The sequence below is a fragment of the Dermacentor andersoni genome, chromosome 7 (assembly GCF_023375885.2).
Source record: "Dermacentor andersoni chromosome 7, qqDerAnde1_hic_scaffold, whole genome shotgun sequence".
NCBI lineage: Eukaryota > Metazoa > Arthropoda > Arachnida > Ixodida > Ixodidae > Dermacentor > Dermacentor andersoni.
This window is the reverse complement of record NC_092820.1, coordinates 51,084,396-51,103,888: the sequence shown is the minus strand read 5'-3', so window position 1 is coordinate 51,103,888 and position 19,493 is coordinate 51,084,396. Positions and strand designations below refer to the sequence as shown.

The window sequence follows — 19,493 nt, the reverse complement described above, 5'->3', positions numbered from 1 at the left end:
TTATTCCTCCAATCCTACATTATTTCTGTAGGGACAACTAGCCTTTACAGACCTCAATGCTATAGCAAGTCGTTCTCCAGGTTCCAGGGGTTTCTCGAACGTTGTGCTGCCATGTAAGGTCCTCTGCGACAAAGCTCAATAGCTTCTCAAAGAGCTGCGGCGTCATACGAAAGAACTTGTAGGAAAAAAAAAAGCCGTGGTCACCTTGACGTATGCGTTGTATCTGTAAAAATGGTGCATTATTGCCTGACAGAAGGTCCGTCGCTTGGCAACATGCAAACGCTGGTGTCAGGAGCTGTACACAGTTCACGGATGCACACGCATAGCTACTAGCCATGATTAACTTCACGCCCTGCTTTGTTTATATGCTTGAATAGAAACAGTGTGTTGGCAAAACAGAAGCGTCAGTGGAAGTTAGCTTAAACAATAATCGTGCGGCTGCTGCCAAGAAACTTCCGAAAACAGTTGCACAGCATTTTAACCTGCCAGGTCGCATATTTATCACATTACACTTCACCTTCCAGTCACACTTCCGAGAGACAGAAAATGTAGGAACTGATATCTCATCCACAAGCTTCATATATGACAACCAACGCGTATAAAAAGGTGCTCATGAACCCATCTTGTATACTAATGGCACAAATATAACCAGCAGTCAATAACACTTTTGTAAAGGTGCGCTAATACCAAATAGTAGATGTAGAATCGAATATCGAAGAAATGAAACAAATATAGAGATCGAATAAAATATCGAATAGGAGAAAATTTATTACAAAACTTTATCGTTACAAATTTTGTGCGAGAGGACGCTGCAGGTGCTATACACAGTATGACCTACTCTTAATAATGAAAGAAGCTCCAAAATAGTATTCTAGCACTGCTGACACCTGTGTTCTAGTATATGAGTGTCTCGAAAATACATCTTTTTTTATTAGATTGTCTGTTGAATACAATCAAGTGCTACTTCTCCTCTGAAGCTGAAGAATTAGTGACGCTATGTTGTACTGCATACGCGTACACGGGTTACACATACGGCTGTTGAGACGGTGTGAACTGCCGTCACCGCGTACGCATATACGTAGGATTTGTCGTTTTCGGGTTTTATGTTTTTTGAAAACCGGGGGGTAAAAATCGGGTGCTGTTTTTCAAACTGATAATCCGGGAAAAAGGGTTTTTGTGAAACCTTCACCAAATACGGTTTTTTCGCTAAATCTAGAGATGTACTAAGTATTAAACTTTACCGGAAGGTATCACGAGCACCCTAACTCTATATTGATAAAGTTGGTGTTTTGTTTCAAGCTGGTAATAGGGGGGGACATCTGGGATTTCTAGCAAATACTCTCCGACATTTGGCGTTTGTTTCGAAATAGATCAGTAATACCGACAGTAAAGAGCATTGATAACTTCTAGGAAAATAAACACGAACACCTATCTATTTTCATGAAAAGCTATCTATTTTTTACACATCCTTGTGTACATAGATGAGTATCTGCATGCGCAACGTGTATGCAGATGATAATCCATTCCATTCGACACTTGTCCGGTCGTTGAACGCATATCAGCTGGGATAAAGTTCTCTCGAAATCACAGCTCCCATTAGCTAGGCGCAACAATGTCAGTGCAGCATTCGCCAGCCTGGGATAGCGAGCGGTCGAGTCATGCCAATACTCAGTGAGTTCAACAGCTGTGTTTGTGGGGCTTGCTTCCAGCAAGCACGGCTTTAAGTCGTCGTGACTTGAATCTACATCGTCGTTTACGGACATGAAGAGAGGTGGGTAGTCACCAAATGAGTATCCCAACAGACGCTTCTGAAATGGACCCAGGATGGCTCCCAACTTCCACAGTGTTAGCTGGTTTTCGTCTTTGTCAGAGGCATTCCGTCCAACTATGCAGTGCAATTTTGTGACGAGTTTCATGCAGAACCCTTTACGTGTTTTTACCATGTGGCGCTGCTCTTTCGTAACATAGACAAAACTGCTCTGGTCTGATCGCTTTTATCGTTGAAAGCTCGCTGGCAGTCTGCTGCAGCTTGACTTTTACCTGGTGATAAAAACTGGGCATCAGAAGTTTCCCACTTTGAAGCGTTTTCTGGGCGTCTAAAATGGAGCCGAATGTGTCTCTCATCAAGATTGCCTTCGGATAAACAACTTATTTTTCAGAAAGTATTGCTAGAATAGCTACCGCTTTGCGGCCATCACGCGAGCTTTGAGCAAGTTCCGGTAACGGCTCCACATTTCTATAACCACAAGCGCTTTGTATAAGCTTTGCCATCTATTCGAGACAACCGAAAGTGGCTTCTTAACATCAGGTCTAAAGAGGCCATTAGACGCACACATTTTGGTATACTTTTAGTAGAGCTTGTTAGCGTGTCTAAATAACGCTCCAAACTTGATCAGTATGAATCGAACTGTTGACATGCATGGTAAAGAAATGGCATCGTCAACACTAACATGATCAGGTGTGCTAAATCTTTCACATGCAAGATTTAGATCCCTTGAGCTTGACAGATTTCTCGTACCATTTTTGGCATGTACTCCGCTGACTATGTGGCTACAGCCACAACGGCTTTCCACGTCTTGCCTACAGTCGGGAGAGTCCTGCTGACTGCGCTTGCCACCATGTAGCTGTTCGAAGCATTTACTGTGTTGACGTCGACCAAAGCAAGCTGCTTTTTCACGGTTTTTTGGCTATGGTACCACAGGAGCGTGTTGATGGTTGGCACCCCAGCGATGTCTGGGGATTCGTCGATGATGACACTCACTTTCACATCTCGCCTATCAACGCGGATTTTCACCATGTTCTTGTCAAGAGCTTCTGTCAGGTATTTCATGCGCAGTCGGCCCGTTGGCATGGTCATCGCGGTATCGCAGTATTTAAGTGCGAAGTCACCCAGAGGTCCGTCCGCCTGGTCAATGCTGAGTCTACTGAGCGCTAGGGCACGCACGGTCATGACTTACACCGTCCGCTTCAGTTTCTTTCGCATATTGTCTACAGGACATATCAGATAGCGTCTGCTGGGATGTTCTCGCCTTCTCAGCTTCCTGGGTCGATATCTTGAACGTCTTATGATGAGATGACGCTCGAAGCTCGAGAATTCGGTCATAGGGCTTGTTCGCTGAATCGATGACCTTCTCGGTGTTACAATGTTTGCACTAACGCGCGGCTGCCTTCACTGTCTTTTATTGCGATCTAGAGATCTTCATGCTCTTTACACTACTCATACAGTCTCTTTCGTTTTCTTCCCATCTCCACGCAAAATTTTCCCGTGCAGCTTACGGGAGCCTTATGTTCGTGACCGTGGCTTTGCTTCACCAGTCGCCCTTGCTAATGGGAAGAGACGATAGCGAGCATGCGTCTGATTCGTTAGAGTTCGCACTCTAAACGAATCATATGCATGATTCACTTCATCGTCAGTTCCTTCCCTCCAGGTGGCTGGTGAGTTTTTGTAACAGTGCTTGGACTTTGTAGAGAAAACATGTGGGAAAGTCTAACAGACCACGATCGTTCCACTTGCTGGTCGAATTCTCTCGCTCGTCTTTCTCCTCCTCCCCCCACTCAAACGTGACCCTTTCTTGAAGCCTTTGGAATCGGATCAAGGCCACCATTCTCGGAATATTGCTGTTCCGTAAGCTTAAGCGAATACGTAATTCGGACCATCTTGTCATTGAAAAAGAATGCCTCTGAGTCCTAGGTTGGCTGGCGTGTGTATCAAGTTTAGTTTCAGCAGCATACTCAAAATGCGCGAGCATCGGAGCTGTTTCGAGTCGTTTGTGTAATTCTACAAAGCACGGTTCTTGCTCTTTTATCCACAGGAAAGGCACATCGTTGCATGTCAATCTCGTCACCAAGTAGCAATTCTTGGGAATACTTGAAGAAAAAAACGGCGCTCGGCACAGGAACCCAAAAGCGCTGAATCGCCTTCTTGTCTTTAGGACGACGGAACACAGCGATAGCAGCCAGCTTTCACGGTCTAACCAAAAGCCCTTGGGCTGACCACGTGGTCGAGAAATTTGAGTTCCTGGAAACCAAAGCGACATTTTCAGGCTTGATATTGAAATTTGCCTTGCAGATCGCATTTATAACGCTCTTCAGCTGTGGCAGATGTTCAACAAATGTACACAAAAACACTACGACGTCGTCCAGCAGACGATACACGTCTTCCACGTCAATTGGGTGGGTACAGTGTCTACAATTGGCTGAAATGTGGCGGTAGGGCAACAGAAGGCGAATGGGAGGATTTTTAATTCCTATAGCTCGTCAGGGGTCACAAAATGAAGTTTCCCGCGCTCGCCCTCTTCGATTTCAATCTTTCAGAGACCTGCCTTCCGATCTAACTAGGTAAAGGACTGGGCATGGCGTAGACGCTTCAAAGTATGATCGATCCATAACAGCGCGTAAACATGACGTCTTGTAACTTAGTTAAGCCGTGTGTTGTCTATATATAAGAGGAGGGTGTTGTGCTTCATTTGTATGAGAATTATAGGAGACGCCCACAAACTTATCGAAGGCCAAATCACCTTATCATTAAGCAATTCTTTCTCTTTCTGCTTAATCGCCACTACTTCCATTAGTGACACGTGGCATGAATGCTTTTAAACTAGCTGTACCGACTCTTCTGTCGACGTCGGTCTTTTGTAGCGTTGGTGCCCAGCACAATAAATTTTGTGGAGAAGCACCCACAGAAATCGCTCACGCCGCCTAATTGTCGCTGCTTCAGTTCTGAGAAGTCGGCAATATTGTGAATGTGGGTGCTCAAGCTTATAGCATCTGCCACGGCCGCTCAAGGAATCTCCAATGTGCCAACGTCAAAGAAGTCAATAATTTTGTTGACGAAAGCGACAGCTGTGCTTGAGGGACGTGCTGAAACTCCTTGCTTCAATTCATCAGTAGAACTAATGGACGTTTCCCATGCAGCCTACAATGCTTCGAGCTATGCCCATCTACCATTCGAGCAGCAGCGGAATATTTGCCTCTGCAATGCCGTCATGTTGGACGGATGGGTCGTAAATCACAAGGGCTAATACGCTAGTCCTTGGCGGTAATGCGATGTGTCGTCGACGATGCGCAAGGCGTTGTCGTGGCTATTGCGACTGCTGCTTGCTATGGCGTGCGCCGTCGTTAACGTTACCCGCGACGGCTCCATTAGCCTTCAGGAGGGTTATTCTAAGAATCAACTCAACAACCCAGCCGGTAATTAAATCTCCGTCGTACGTAAAACCTCGGATATTCACTCGTGCTGTGCATGTGCCTAATTGATTTAGGGGCGTCCTCCTGCAGTACGAATCTGCAGCTCAGTCCAGTGGGTAGAAACTTTTTTTTAGCTTGCAGGCAAGATCCATGCTCATGTCGGAGGTGTTCGCTCTACAAATAGAGAGAAGTGTTATTTCTTCGTTGTCTACAATTAGAGGAACGTAATCCGTTACCGCTTCGCTTACGGTATTGACTGTGTTTGCGTTTTGCTTTGTTGTCGTCAGTGTCGTTGCAATGGAGACCTTCGTTATACTTAATGTAATCGGCTTCACCTACTGAGCTCACTGGGCTCAGTTTTCCCTATCTCCAAGGCTTGGCGAGCGGCGCCTAGAGGCACCACGAGAGAAAGCTTGCCTTTTCACCGGTATGGAGAAGGTGACAACGAGTCGAGTTCATGCCAGTGTTTCTTGACGGACTTACAATGGTTTCTAAGAAAGCTATTCTCCGGGACCGAGAGGTTGCAGTGGGGCACCAGAACCAGAGGAAGAGTGCAGCAGACTCTTAGAATAGACGAGCGCATGCCGTGCTTGCACCGGGAGCACGCGCCGTCAAACTTTATTTTGGTCATCTTTTGCAGTGCCGAAGCAGAGCGCCGACCTTTCGCGTCCGGGCGTATCGGCTAAGGGGGGGGGGGGGGGGGGGGGGGCTACAGGGCCTGCCGCCTAGACGCAACGGTGAAATGTGCTCCTCGACGAAGTGAAGAAGGTGCTGCCTTGGTTACATGAGATCCGCGCATACGCCAGTGAAATCCACAGTGAGTTCCCCGAAAGGCGTCTCGAGTTAGGGGGGGGTTGAGGCGGTCTGACGAGACAGTCATTTCGCGACCATTCATCGGCCCGTCGTAGGAGGATGTAGGAGGCGCCTTTACAGCGTCTCGCCTGAAAAAGACGTGGGGCGAAGATGCAAGTCCCGGGTGCACAAAGCAGCCGTGGTCCGAAGATCGAGGTGGCATGGAAGGCAGTTGCTGAGTGCAGTCGTGTAGACATTGAAGGTACTGTAGTGGCTGGGACGAGGGGTCTGAACAAAATAACAAGTCTTCAGGAACCCGCATGGAAGCACCATAGACGAGTTCGGCCGGAGAGCAGCCGAGGTCGCGACGAAGGACAGTGAGTAGGCCAAGAAGCAGCATAGGAAGGGGGTCGACCCAGTGCTCCCAATCCAGGCGCGCAGTGATAGCAGCCTTGAACTGGAGGTGGAGCCGCTCGTCCATGCCGTTCGCACAGGGATAATAGCCAGTTGTATGGGGCTGTTTACCACCAAGCAGATGGTTGCGGAAGTGAAGAAGGTACAGTGAAATTGCGGGTCGCCATCATGCTGGGGCAGCTCAAGCGTGAAACCCATTCTGAACGGAGGTTTACCGAAAACTCATCCTGAAACGAAGGTGAGCAGGCGCTGGTGACGTGCACTCTCAGACGCGTTGGTGTGGTTCAAAATACTCCGCTTTAGTTGCTGGTACGGGGCGCCCAGCAGAAGATGCAGCGATGACGTCCCCCGCCTCGTGAGAAACGTCAGGAGACAGGTTTGCAATTAACTGGCGATACCGAGAAGGCTCCGAGGTAATGTGGTGTAGATCGTAGGAGGCTTCGACCTTGGTGAACCAAACCTGTGGGTTTTTGAGCGAGAATGTTGGCAGGCGAAGCTGTGGAGCTGCGGTGTCCCGAGGGCGCGAGGTAGCGTCATCCGGAAGGCTGCCCGACAGCGGTAGGTTGCTGGGGTGATCACCTCGTAGTCCCAAGTCACCAATGTCAAAACGGAGGTGTTGTAGCGGAGCGCCAGAACCAGGGTAGCAGCGTAGCGGGCTCTTTAAACGGACTAGCGCGTGCCGTGCTTGCACCACAAGCACGCGCGGCCCAATTTTATTTTCGGTTCTTTTGCACTGCCGACCGAGAGTGCCGACCTTAAGCGTCACCTGCTCAACAACGGTGACATTTCCTGAGGTCGTCTTCCAAGAGAACGAAACCAGACCACATCCGAAGACGAATAAAGTAAACTAGCGTATGCCATAAGAATATATCCGCTCTTTGAACATTCCTAGGGCTGGGCAACAATGTTGCCTGCTTTTCCCGAAGTTTCCCAAATAAACGCACATATGAGATAAAAATTTCGGAAGAACGAAAAGTGGAGCTGAATCACGTCAGGGGAAGCTGCTTTCCAAGAATAAAAAAATCTCGTCTGAATCCTGCCTGCCTGGCTAAGCACATCACAACAGCTCCAACTGCCGCATCGGTTGACTCATGTTCACAAGAATTCGGAGCAGACCTTCCTAAATGGCAGTCAACTGGTAAACTCTGAGCGCTAATCTTAACGATAAGGTCACTAACTTAAACCAAGTCGAAATGCGCATGAATTGAAATGGTGTGTTCGTCGATGATGTGAGCCCGAAAAGATCTGGCGCGTGCATGAGAGGTTTACTTCCCCGGTTTTCCACAAGATAATCGTGTCGTTTGTGAGCAAATGGAGCCTAGACGAGTTGTCAATCCGAGTGCAGCGTTTTACCATTCAGAGGATGATTCGCTTTTTTACGGTTGAATTTATCCCCGCTAATAGCATTACTACTGTCTATAAATTATTCTGAGCCCTTTGTGCGACGCTAGAGACAGAGAAGCACGCTGTTGAAGGTGTTTCTTCAATTGTACTTGGAGCCATCAGTGCACTTTTCGCTGCGAACAGTTTCTAAAATGCATTATGGACGAACAGAAACACGACCAGCCACATGCCGCTCTTATGCAATCTTGTGAGCGGTAAGGCGTCGCAAGCGCAAAATTCTACACAACGTGCGCTTTACTGACGGGATCAAAAAATAATCGCCACATTCCACGATATGCTGAACGGTGGTTCTTTGATAGTTTCAAAGAAATTCAGACGCGTAGTTATGCCCAAAATACCCGCGGGACACCAGTAAATGCTGTGACGCGGAGCCCGAGCCCGACGGCATGTTTTGTGGCTCCGATTAAAAGCGGTGGTTGTTGAAAAGGTAACCGAATACTACAAAGGCGTTGTACACATGGTACAGTCTAGAGAGCGATGTTGTCGAACACATCTGACCGTCCTTAGCGTAAAGCTGCTTCAGCCCTGTTCGAGCTGAAGCGCAAGGACTACGCTATCGTCGTGAACTACTGGTGATGATTTCCAGAAGTTGCTTCGCTTTCGTGTGTGACATTTCCGAAATTTGTCACCAAGTAAACGATAAAGAACTTCAGCTAGCATAAAATTCCAAAAGTGCTTGTTACGCACAACAGTCTTGTGTTTGTTGGGCTAGAAATCGCAGCATTTCCTTTACACTACAGGCGCAAATATCTCAGTAGCACCCGTTTTCCTCAAGCTAAATGGCATGTAGGAACACTAGTAAATAATTATGAAACGTCTTCTAAAGAATTTATAGCAGCTGCGTCTGTCTCCTTTGAGTTACAGCACGACGATTCTCAAGAGCGGTCTCAGCCTCCATGAGCTGCTCATGAAGAGGAGGCTGGGCAGCGATTAGCATCTAGTGCCTGATAAGTTCTGCCCTGGTTCTTTCGACGAAAACAGGTTGAAAGAATCAGTTAGAAGGCACACTTCGGCCGTCGAAAACAGGCACGATTGTTGTCACCCATGTCACAAGGAAGCGACGTCTTGCGATATGAGTTTAAATTCACCGGTAAGATTCCCGGCTAAACCAACACGCGAATACATATTACTCGTAATACCCGAGAAAAAAATTAGGAGGAACGACAGAACAGTGATCCATAGGGAACGCAGCCCACAGAGCCTCACGCATCGGGAAAAAAAGCCCAGAAGCGCTAAGGACCCAGATGGGTATCGATATTGAACATAACAAATACACGCGAGCAAAGGCACGCTCTGTGAAAAGAAAGGAAGATCTAGTGACGCGCCTTACGTCGAAACGATGTTCTGCAAACGTTACAACACAACTGGGGTGGAAACAACCTGCCGCATTCGATAAGCACAAACTATATCTTTGTGCACACGCCGGTGATGCGTACGGGTAATTCCTAGGATGTCTGGTGCGTTTTAAAAGGACGAGCAAGGGCATTTGCGCAACGCTAATTTCCGGTAAGCCACAGACTGAGAAAGGAGACCCGCTAGTCACAGGAAACTTAACCACATAATGTCGCGTGGGTGACTTCACTTAAATACAAAATTATCACATCAGCCACAGCGCATGCAGTTTCAGGATTTTTTCCCTCGTGGCTGCAGGCCCATTGAGAAGCTTTGTTAGCACCACCTACGAGACGGTCTGAGTCATAACGAATCAGGTTGTAGCGCTTGTTCGCAGGAGGGCATAGAATGAGACGTCATCCCATAGCCGTCATCGTTCTTTTACTGCTGCCGTAGCGCCAATCTCGCGTCACACACATGGGATTGACTTAAAATATCATCGCCGCTTTCAGTCCGTGTAGATAGTCGAACAGCGACGATGTGTTAGTTACACGTAGTGTTGCACCACGCAAGTCAAACTTCGCCCGCAGTCTATATTGTATATGTTTATTTCACTATTCTTTCGCCTCGTTTTCGCTATTGCGTGTTTTGCGTGGTGAGCATACTTTAGTAATGCTGTCTTTTTTAGCGCTTTTCCCATTGTTTCTTTTTTCTTTGCGCGTAAGGCCTCTACGACGACGAGCCCGTTCACGAGCCAACTCTCGCTGACGCTCGCGGTAGGCAGTTCGTTGTCTTCACATAGTTGTAGCTAGGATGGAGTGTGCGGAACCACTAATCCAAATCTCCATATATTAGGTGCAAGGCCCACCATTGGAGATGCGGGCACTGCAATCGCTTTGATGATTCGCTGGATTGGTTTAACGATTGACGTCTTTGTGTTTCCTAATGGGGTTACATACGTTCGGCAGCGACGGAGAGAACGACGTTACTGATGGTATGGCCGCAGTCCGCCGTCGTCATTTGCGTTCGATGTCTCGAGTTTGCTCGGTGGCGAGGTTAGCAGCACCCGGCCGTCATTGCGGCTTGCGACTCTTCAAAATTAAGTTGCTTAAAACTTAAAGCTGGTAGTCACGTAAGACAATGAATGGCTCATAGCCCATTAATCAATGGCTCATACTCTCGTAAACGCGGCCTCTCCATAACGATGTCATAAGAGAAATTCTTCGCTGAAATGACGAGCGGCAATGGATCTAGCTGTGAAAGACGACGACGAAAGCGCGAGCAGTGGCGAGAGCGCGTTGGTGCGGTTGCGCTGAGGGGCGCCAACGAGCCAGCAGTGGAAGACCGCAACGCACGAGCTATTGCTGATGATGATTGGTTCAGCCAAGTCCGATAACGACGGCACAGCGTCCGTATCAACAGCTTTGCTGTGAAAACGCTCCTTCTGACTGGTAACGCTTTTTAGAAGCTCAAACCGTGTTGCATCCCTAGCAGATTGTCCACCGAACATTGCTTTTATTGAACAAGCAATGACTATTCCGGTGTTGGCCTGTAAAAGGCACAGTGCGTGATGAAGCCATGTTTTACTGTATGCGATTTGTATACACTAAAGAAATGTATAATGAAGTGCAATTTCATAGAGCAAATTCTTACGGAAAATTTTTGTTAGAGATAATTCGGAGGAGTCTTCAACTTGATTCGCACGTGTAGGCTTACACAAAATACCATACTCCTTCGAAGCACAGCGATTTGCTCGTAGTTAACGAGGAATCCTTGAACTCATGTGAAAAAAAAATCGATACTTTACCGAAAATTACAGTGCAAGAGCACAGCTTAAAGCGAAGCTTTTCTTGTAAACTCTCCTGCACTTTACGTGGATGCTACATGCTCCTGCTGAGTTGCCGAATTGGCCACGCTTGTAGAGAAGATTAATTGCGTCCCCATTGGTGGGATCGAACCCTGTCGCCTATTACAGGTGTCCGATCGTCTGACCACCGGGCCACACTCACACATGAACTTGCTCTGTGCCAACGACAACAAACCCTCTTCACATTACCGCCACGTATACCAAAGTGCGTAGCGCGGATGCAAAAGAAGGAATGCGCGAACGCCGGTTTCTTTTACAGCAAGGACGCAGGAACGAAACGAACAAAGTTTTAGCAGTTGATTAACCGCTTATCCAAATTTCACTTCACATAGATTTGAAATTGTCCGTTGTACTTGGAATTTTTTTTCTGCTGACTGAAACTTATACTTTATGATAATTTTTAAACTTGTCCACATTCGCTTGTGAGTACCACATTGATTGCTTTATTTACCGTTCTGCAGGGATATATCAATAACATTCATCTAAAGTCCGACAACGCCAACCCGTACGAGGTGAACCAGGCTTCGAGCAACATACTCTTCGGTCAGGAAAACTGGCACAAAGTGGAAACCCTGGAAGTCCACTGGGTGGCCTGGAGCAGCGCCCACAATAGCAACACGAGCACAAGCGCGTTGGACCAGTTGTTTGTTCAAGATCATCTTGGCGAGGTAAGTGAGCGAAGGCACTATTCTCCTTACTGCTGCTTCTTCTGCTTCATTTATTAGACAGGAAATGTCGCCTATGAGAAATGTATTTGACACCGCTGTTATTTGACATGGCACAAAGCACGGATACCTTTAGGTGACCTCACTCCTATCCTACTCCAAATAGCACACCGTACGACCGCGTCATGTCTGGAAGATCCGGGTAAAGCTCAACGATAAAGCGAATGTAATGAAAAAACATTTGTTGGCGTTTCATTGAGAATACAAGTGCCTCTTTCATAGCCGGCCATTTCGCATATAACACTGTTAAGGCTTGGCGAGTAGGCATTCCTTAACATTTCGATGTTTTGCGCAGCAGTAACGATTGGCACACCTTGGAAGGAATCAGGGAGTCAGGTGCACTCTCATAAATACCAGTGCTGATGGCGTCACAAATCCTTCTTTTTATTTTTATGAAAGACGTACATTGCAAAGATTACGCTTCATTAGTTTCCTTCTGTGTTCATAGCTCTCAGCGACTTCATTTTACGCAGAACTACCCAGTCAGAACATCCACATAAAGTACAATCGACAAAACGAAATAATTTAGTGGCATTGTAGGTATTCTGAGGCTGCTGCAATTAGCCACAGTCCCACACAACTGAGCACTGAATTTCACTGGCTACGGTGGTAAATGACCTTTCATCGTTGGTTTATCCATACAGCGAATGAATATTACTGTAAAAAAAAACAAGTAATTATAGTGCTGAATTTTGTACCAATTTTGCTGATAGATTAAGAAATAAGCAGATAAGCATTGAAATAGCTGGCTCCTTTCCTCCTCTGTGCTCTTGGGGGAGCCGAACAGCGCTTTTTTTTCAGATATGAGGGCACACTAGATACCACGGAGAAATACGCTTTTCCTTATTTGTTGGTGTAAAAAACAAAGAAAACTTCTAGCATACAGCCCAATCAATCCAACATGAACAATGGATAGATATGAGAAATTCGGTGTTCCACTAAAATGTAATTATATGCGCATTACAACATTTTCACGATGTCGCTGCAAATATAAGGACATGAATATTTATGGAATATAAAATACTTGCAGGGCTTGTTGTATCCCTACCTCTCGTGTGACGCTTGGTATGTTTTCACAACATAGTATGCCGAATGTTAACACACAGCATTCGCACGATAACGACAATATTGAAGTCTTTGTTTACTTTCCAGTACCACTACCAGTTTTACGACATCTTCCACGTAAGAAGTGGATCCGTCATTACTGTAGTTACGAAGTACAAAGAGAACACTAGCCCAGACAAGAGAAAAACTGGATTTTATAACGCGTAAGTATGGTCGGGGCTGATTGCAGGCCGCAGTAACTCACTGGGACATTCACTTAAAGAGTGAGCAGTGCGTCATTCACTGCTGTGTTCCGATCTGAGACATCCTGTAGCATCCCGTATAAGATGTATTTTATGTTACTATGTGTCGCTCCTTAATGTATGAGGCGCGCCAATACAGCTCGCGACATCGCTCCCCTTTACGACCGGTGCCGATACCGCAAGATGGGACTAGGAGGGTTCGCCGTCAACGCGCTGACTGCGGAAACGCCAACAATGCCCTCCTCCCGCCCCCCTCACCTCTCACCGCAGCACCGACCGTACACTGGTGCTTACCCTAGAAACCGAGTTCAGCAACCGATGGAGGTGCTGTTGGTGTTCGTCGAAATGCCGAAGATCTTCCAGCGCCCATAGGTTGAAAGTTGATATATGGTATAGTATGTTTATTTGGCCATATTATATACAATACATTATGCCCTCGAGGTGAGGCTAAAGGAGGTAGACCAAGCATACCTCCTGACAAGGCCTAAACCCCGATCACACATCATGGAAACGGGGGCCGAATGGACAAAAGAAAAACAATGAGCAAACATGATCATAATAGAAAATAGTTAATGATAGACAATAATAAATATCCATTAACAATAAACAAAACATTTCATAATATGCACATTCAGAAAAAACTAAGTATACAGAATTAGCTGAAATTTAACCGGGGGGGAACAGAATCGTCAGTTTTTTCTTAAATACAGACACACTATAACTTTCTAAAGCAATCTGAGTAAGAGACTGGTAGGCATTACACAATGTTATAATTTGATAATCGGTTGTTTGTTTACCATAATTTGTTCTGGGTCTTGCAGTAGATAGGGCAACGGAACGTAGACCATACGCAACGTTTCTTGAATTAAAAGTATTAGAAAAAGAGTTAAAGTCGTGCTTGACTTTATAAAAAATGTGAAGAGCCAAACTAAAATTGTATAAATGAAAGAAATTGCGAACATGAAATGTTTCGAAAAGATTAGCTTCCACAGATGAACTTGAACTTAATAAACGTAGAGCTCTTTTCTGGAGAGAAAGCAATTTGTGTGAATCAGTTTTGTTGTATGTACCCCACACTAGGTTGCAATACACCAGGTGAGACTGAACAAGGGCAAAATATAACTGTTTTTTAACTTGTAGTGGGAGGAGATGTCTAACACGATAAATAACATAAATAGATCTGGCCATCCTTAGTCTAATGTTGTTCATATGATCACTCTAACCCAAATCGCTACGAAAAAACACACCAAGGAACCGGCAACTATGAACTTGCTCGATGTTTAAGTCATTAAAAAATAGTTTGATGTGATGATCTAATGGTTTGTTTTTTGGATGGAAGAGCATAAACTTTGTTTTGTTTACGTTTAATTGAAGTTGATTAACATAGAGCCAAACCGCTAACTCCTCAAGCCAGGTATTACATTGGTGTTCAAGTACTTGGAGACTGGAGCCGGAAAAAAATACATTAGTATCGTCGGCATACATCATGATATTAGGAGTTAATGGAATGTTTACAATGTCATTAATATAGAGAATAAATAAAAGTGGTCCCAGAATTGAACCCTGAGGGACACCGAATTTTATCATACCAAAACTGGATTTACATCATGAATCTGAGTGTACTGTATCCGTGCAGTTAGATAACTTTCCAAAAGTGAATTTGCCACTCCACGGATCCCGTAAGTCTTTAATTTATGGAGCAGTATTGTATGTTGCACAGAATCGAAAGCTTTGCGCAGGTCGAGAAAAATTCCAACAGAAAAAAGCTTAGTTTCAAAATTGTTAATTATAGAGTTTTTAATATCTAACAGAGCAGATTCTGTTGATTTACCGGCCTGAAAGCCATACTGTTGGGGGCAGATAAGATGTTTAGCTTGTAAGAAATTGTTTAGTCGCCTATAGAGTATACGCTCAGCTAACTTCGAAAACAGAGGCAATGCCGAAATAGGACGGTAATTATTTGGGTCATTTTTGTTGCCTCCTTTGAATAAAACGGTAACGCGCGCGACTTTTAATTTGCTAGGGAATACACCAGAAAGAAGCATTCTGTTACAAATATGCGTAAGAGGGCCAGCAATAATATTTACAGCACATTTGATAGGAAAAGCAGCAACTTCGTCATCTCCAGGTGAGCAGGTGTTCCTGAATGAATTAATGATAGAAATAACTTCATCCACTGAAGTAGGGGACAAAAATATTGATTCAGTACTGCAAGAGGGTAAGTATGAGTCAACAGACCGAGTTGAATGACAGCTAGCAGAGGGTCGGTATGCTCCGGCAACTAAAAAGTGTTCATTCAGCATATTGGCAAGTGAAACTACAGCATAATTCACCCCATTGACTATCAGCTCAGAGGGAAGACAATTCTTCCTGTTCCCTATAATAACGTTAATACCTTGCCAAAGTAATTTAGGATTGTGTAACATTGACGAAAACTTATTTATATAGAAAAAAGATTTAGCTTTCTTTAGATCTGAGTTTAATTTATTTCGAAACTTCTTAAGCTTAACTAAATCATCCGGGCATCGCGTTTCCAAAAAACGAGAGAACATTTTGTTCTTTTCTTTAATTTGTTTCAAAAGTGCTCCTGTCATCCATTCTTTTCTAGCCTTTCTATGTTTTTTTATAGTTTGAGTTGGGAACGCAGCGTAATAGCATTCAAGCAGCTTCTGAATAAATATATCATAGGCACGGGACGAGTCATTTTCACCATATACATCTACACAATTAATTGTAGACAACAAGTGACAAAATCTGGAGATGCTCTTTTCATCATTAACTCTACGAGCGTGAACGCGTTTATTCAATTTGGTCGTATCAGGAAAAAGTGAAAAGAAAGGCAAGTGATCACTAATTCCAGAAGAAAAAAGCACCGGATATGCAACTCTGAGGTGGGAAATTAGTGAAGCACAAATCAATTAATGTTTCAGAGTTCAAGGATATGCGAGTAGGCAATTTAATAGTATTGTCACAACCATTAGACAGCATTATTTCATTTAGGTTAATCTTCAGAGCGTTATCCTCCAAAAAGTTAATATTGAAGTCACCTAGCACAATGATACGCCAGTTGTTTTGGTTAGCAAACTTCAGAAAACAATCAATGAAGCGAAAAAAATTGTCAGAATTTCCTTGAGGGGGGCGATACACAACCATAATAGCAACTCTATGAAAAGCAATGCAGACAGTTTCAAAATCAGTACAAACAATTGAATAATCCGACAAGACTTCAAAGCACAAATAATTTTGCACATATAAAGATACACCACCACCACGCTTTCCATCTCGAAATACTGAAATGGGTTTATAACCAGGAAACTCGCTGACATCTGCATTTGAGGTAAACCATGTTTCAGTGAAGGCAATAAGGTCAAAATTAAAGTTCAGTTTAGTTAATTCAGCTTCTACTTCTTCTGATTTATTTTTGAGGCTTTGACAGTTCAAGTGGTAAAGAGATAGTATGTTGCGAGGATTGTAAGCACCATCCTTTAGAAAGTCGGTAAATGACTCGGCAGTAAAATAAGCCATTGTTGAGCAGGTGTACTGCGCAGTCTCGCAGCAACAGTGATTAAACCATCTAATCAATGTCCTCCTCACAAGCGATCCTGATGGCTCGTGCACCAGGTTGCTTTCGAGCGTAGATCTTTCCTTCCTTTGACCAGACGAAAGCGTACTTCATTTCCTTAGCCTTCATTTTAGCGAGCCACAGTAAATTCCTGCTAGAAGCCGTCAGGTTATCAAAGAATCGAATGTCATCTTCGCATTCTTTGCGCTTTGAAATCCAGTCTGTTTTTTTGGATCGGTTGGCAAAACGGATCAAAACCACAGGCACCTTGTCTGGTTGAGATGGAAGGCGGTGTAGCCCTTCAATGTCATTTGCTACAAGTGTGGGCAAGTCAAGCTTCACAGCAAGGCTGTTTACTTTGCTCAGTAAATCTTCACCATCTGTCACAGGCATTCCATGTATTTCCATGTTTTGCCGCCTACTGTACTGGCTCAGGTCGTTCAATTCCTGACGCAGTTTTCGAATTTGCCGCCCGTCCTGGTTTGCCTCAATGTCGTCAACTCTCTTACGCAGGAGCTCGATTTCCTTGTCATGCCTATTTGATACTTCGAGCAATTTGTCATACGTGTCAGACATATGTTGTACAGACTTTTCAATGCTTGAAACGGTTTCCTTCAAAGATGTCAGATCATCCACTTTGGCCGTGAGATTTACCAATGACTTACTAATCTCAGCAAGCCGTTTGCATAGGACAGCAGAAGATGCATCACTGCTGCTATCCTGAGTGCGAGACGCCGAAGATCGACATGTCAAGCATTTCAAGGCTTTTCTTAATTCAGCAGTTTTTGCTTTGAAACTCCGCTCCCCAACCCCTGCACACTTCCCTATATGAAACCTTTGACAGCAATCTGCACAAGTAATAAATTCTTCACCATCTATAATATCTTCGTAGCATGCAGAACAAGGATCAAAATTTTCAGATGACATTGCAAGCAAGACACTAGACCATGGGCAGCAGTGGCAGCAGTGGCGGCAGTGGCGGCAGCATGCACTGGCAGCTTAACAACAGTAAGAAAAGACAACTAACCTGTAAAATTCAAAACAGTTGTCTGAGCACTCCTGTGCAGCAACGTGCCACCGCCACCGCTGCCGCTGCCCGATGTGTCATCACAGTCTGGTTATCATCAGCCTGGTTACGCCCACTGCAGGGCTAAGGCCTCTCCCATACTTCTCCAACTGCCCCGGTCATGTACTAATTGTGGCCATGTTGTCCCTGCAAACTTAATCTCATCCGCCCACCTAACTTTCTGCCGCCCGCTGCTACGCTTTCATTCCCTTGGAATCCAGCCCGTAACCCTTAATGACCATCGGTTATCTTCCGTCCACATAACATATCCTGCCCATGCCCATTTCTTTTTCTTGATTTCAACTAAGATATCATTAACTCGCGTTTGCTCCCTCGCCCAATCTGCTCTTTTCTTATCCCCTAACGTTACACCTATCATTTTTCTTTCCATAGCTCGTTGCGTCGTCCACAATTTAAGTAGAACCCGTTTCATAAGCCTCCAGGTTTCTGCCCCGTACGTGAGTACTGGTAAGACACAGCTGTTATACACTTTTCTCTTGAGGGATAATGGCAACCTGCTGTTCATGATCTGAGAATGCCTGCCAAACACACCCCAGCCCATTTTAATTCTTCTGATTATTTCAGTCTCCTGATCCGGATCCGCAGTCACTGCATGTCCTAAGTAGATGTATTCCCTTACCATTTCCAGTGCCTCACTACCTATCGTAAATTGCTGTTCTCTTCCGAGACTGTTAAACATTACTTTAGTTTTCTGCACTTTAATTTTTAGACCCAACCTCCGGCTTTGCCTCTCCAGGTCAGTGAGCATGCATAGCATTTGGTCCCCTGAGTTACTAAGCAAGGCAATATCATCAGCGAATCGCAAGTTACTAAGGTATTCTCCACTAACTTCTGTTCCCAATTCTTCCCAATCCAGTTCTCTGAATACCTCCTGTAAACACGCTGTGAATAGCATTGGAGAGATCGTATCTCCCTGCCTGACGCCTTTCTTTATTGGCATTTTGTTGCTTTCCTTATGGAGGACAATGGTGGCTGTGGAGTTGCTATAGATATTTTTCAGTATATTTACATAGGGCTCGTCTACACACTGATTCCGTAATGCCTCCATGACTGCTGAGGTTTCGACCGAATCAATCGCTTTCTCGTAATCAATGAAAGCTATATACAAGGGTTGGTTATATTCCGCACATTTCTCTATCACCTGATTGATAGTGTGAACATGGCCTATTGTTGAGTAGCCCTTACGGAATCCTGCTTGATCCTTTGGTTGACGGAAGTCTAAGCTGTTCCTGATTCTATTTGCAATTACCTTAGTAAATACCTTGAAGGCAACGGACAGTAAGCTGATTGGTCTATAATTTTTGAAGTCTTTGGCGTCCCCTTTCTTATGGATTAGGATTACGTTAGCGTTCTTCCAAGATTCCGGTACGCTCGAAGTCATGAGGTATTGCCTATACAGGGTGGCCAGTTTTGCTAGAACAATCTGCCCACCATTCTTCCACAAATCTGCTGTTACGTGATCCTCCCCAGCTGTTTTCCCCCTTTGCATAGCTCCCAAGGCTTTCTTTACTTCTTCCGGGGTTACTTGTGGGATTTCAAATTTCTCCAGACTATTCTCTCTTCCACTATTGTCGTGGGTGCCACTGGTACTGTATAAATCTCTATAGAACTCCTCAGCCACTTGAACGATCTCATCCATATTGGTAATGATATTGGCAGCTTTGTCTCTTAACGCATACATCTGATTCTTGCCTATTCCTAGTTTCTTCTTCACTGCTTTTAGGCTTCCTCCGTTCCTGAGAGCACTTTCAATTCTATCCATGTTATATTTCCTTCTGCCAGCTGTTTGCGCTTGTCGATTAACTTGGAAAGTTCT

At 44.9% G+C, this 19,493-nt stretch overlaps 1 protein-coding gene across 3 annotated transcripts in view; it reads left to right on the top strand.

Moving 5' to 3' along the window:
• LOC129385789 (uncharacterized) overlaps positions 1-19,493 on the top strand; it is a 202,226-nt gene that overhangs the window by 120,003 nt on the left and 62,730 nt on the right. For 2 of the 3 annotated variants that reach the window (XM_072289195.1, XM_072289193.1), the window contains 3 exons: positions 11,458-11,664; positions 12,874-12,989; positions 15,052-15,156. In XM_072289195.1, coding sequence (XP_072145296.1) covers positions 11,458-11,664; positions 12,874-12,989; positions 15,052-15,156 — 428 coding nt within the window. The remainder of the gene's footprint in view (positions 1-11,457; positions 11,665-12,873; positions 12,990-15,051; positions 15,157-19,493) is intronic. The other variant, XM_072289194.1, reaches the window with a different exon arrangement.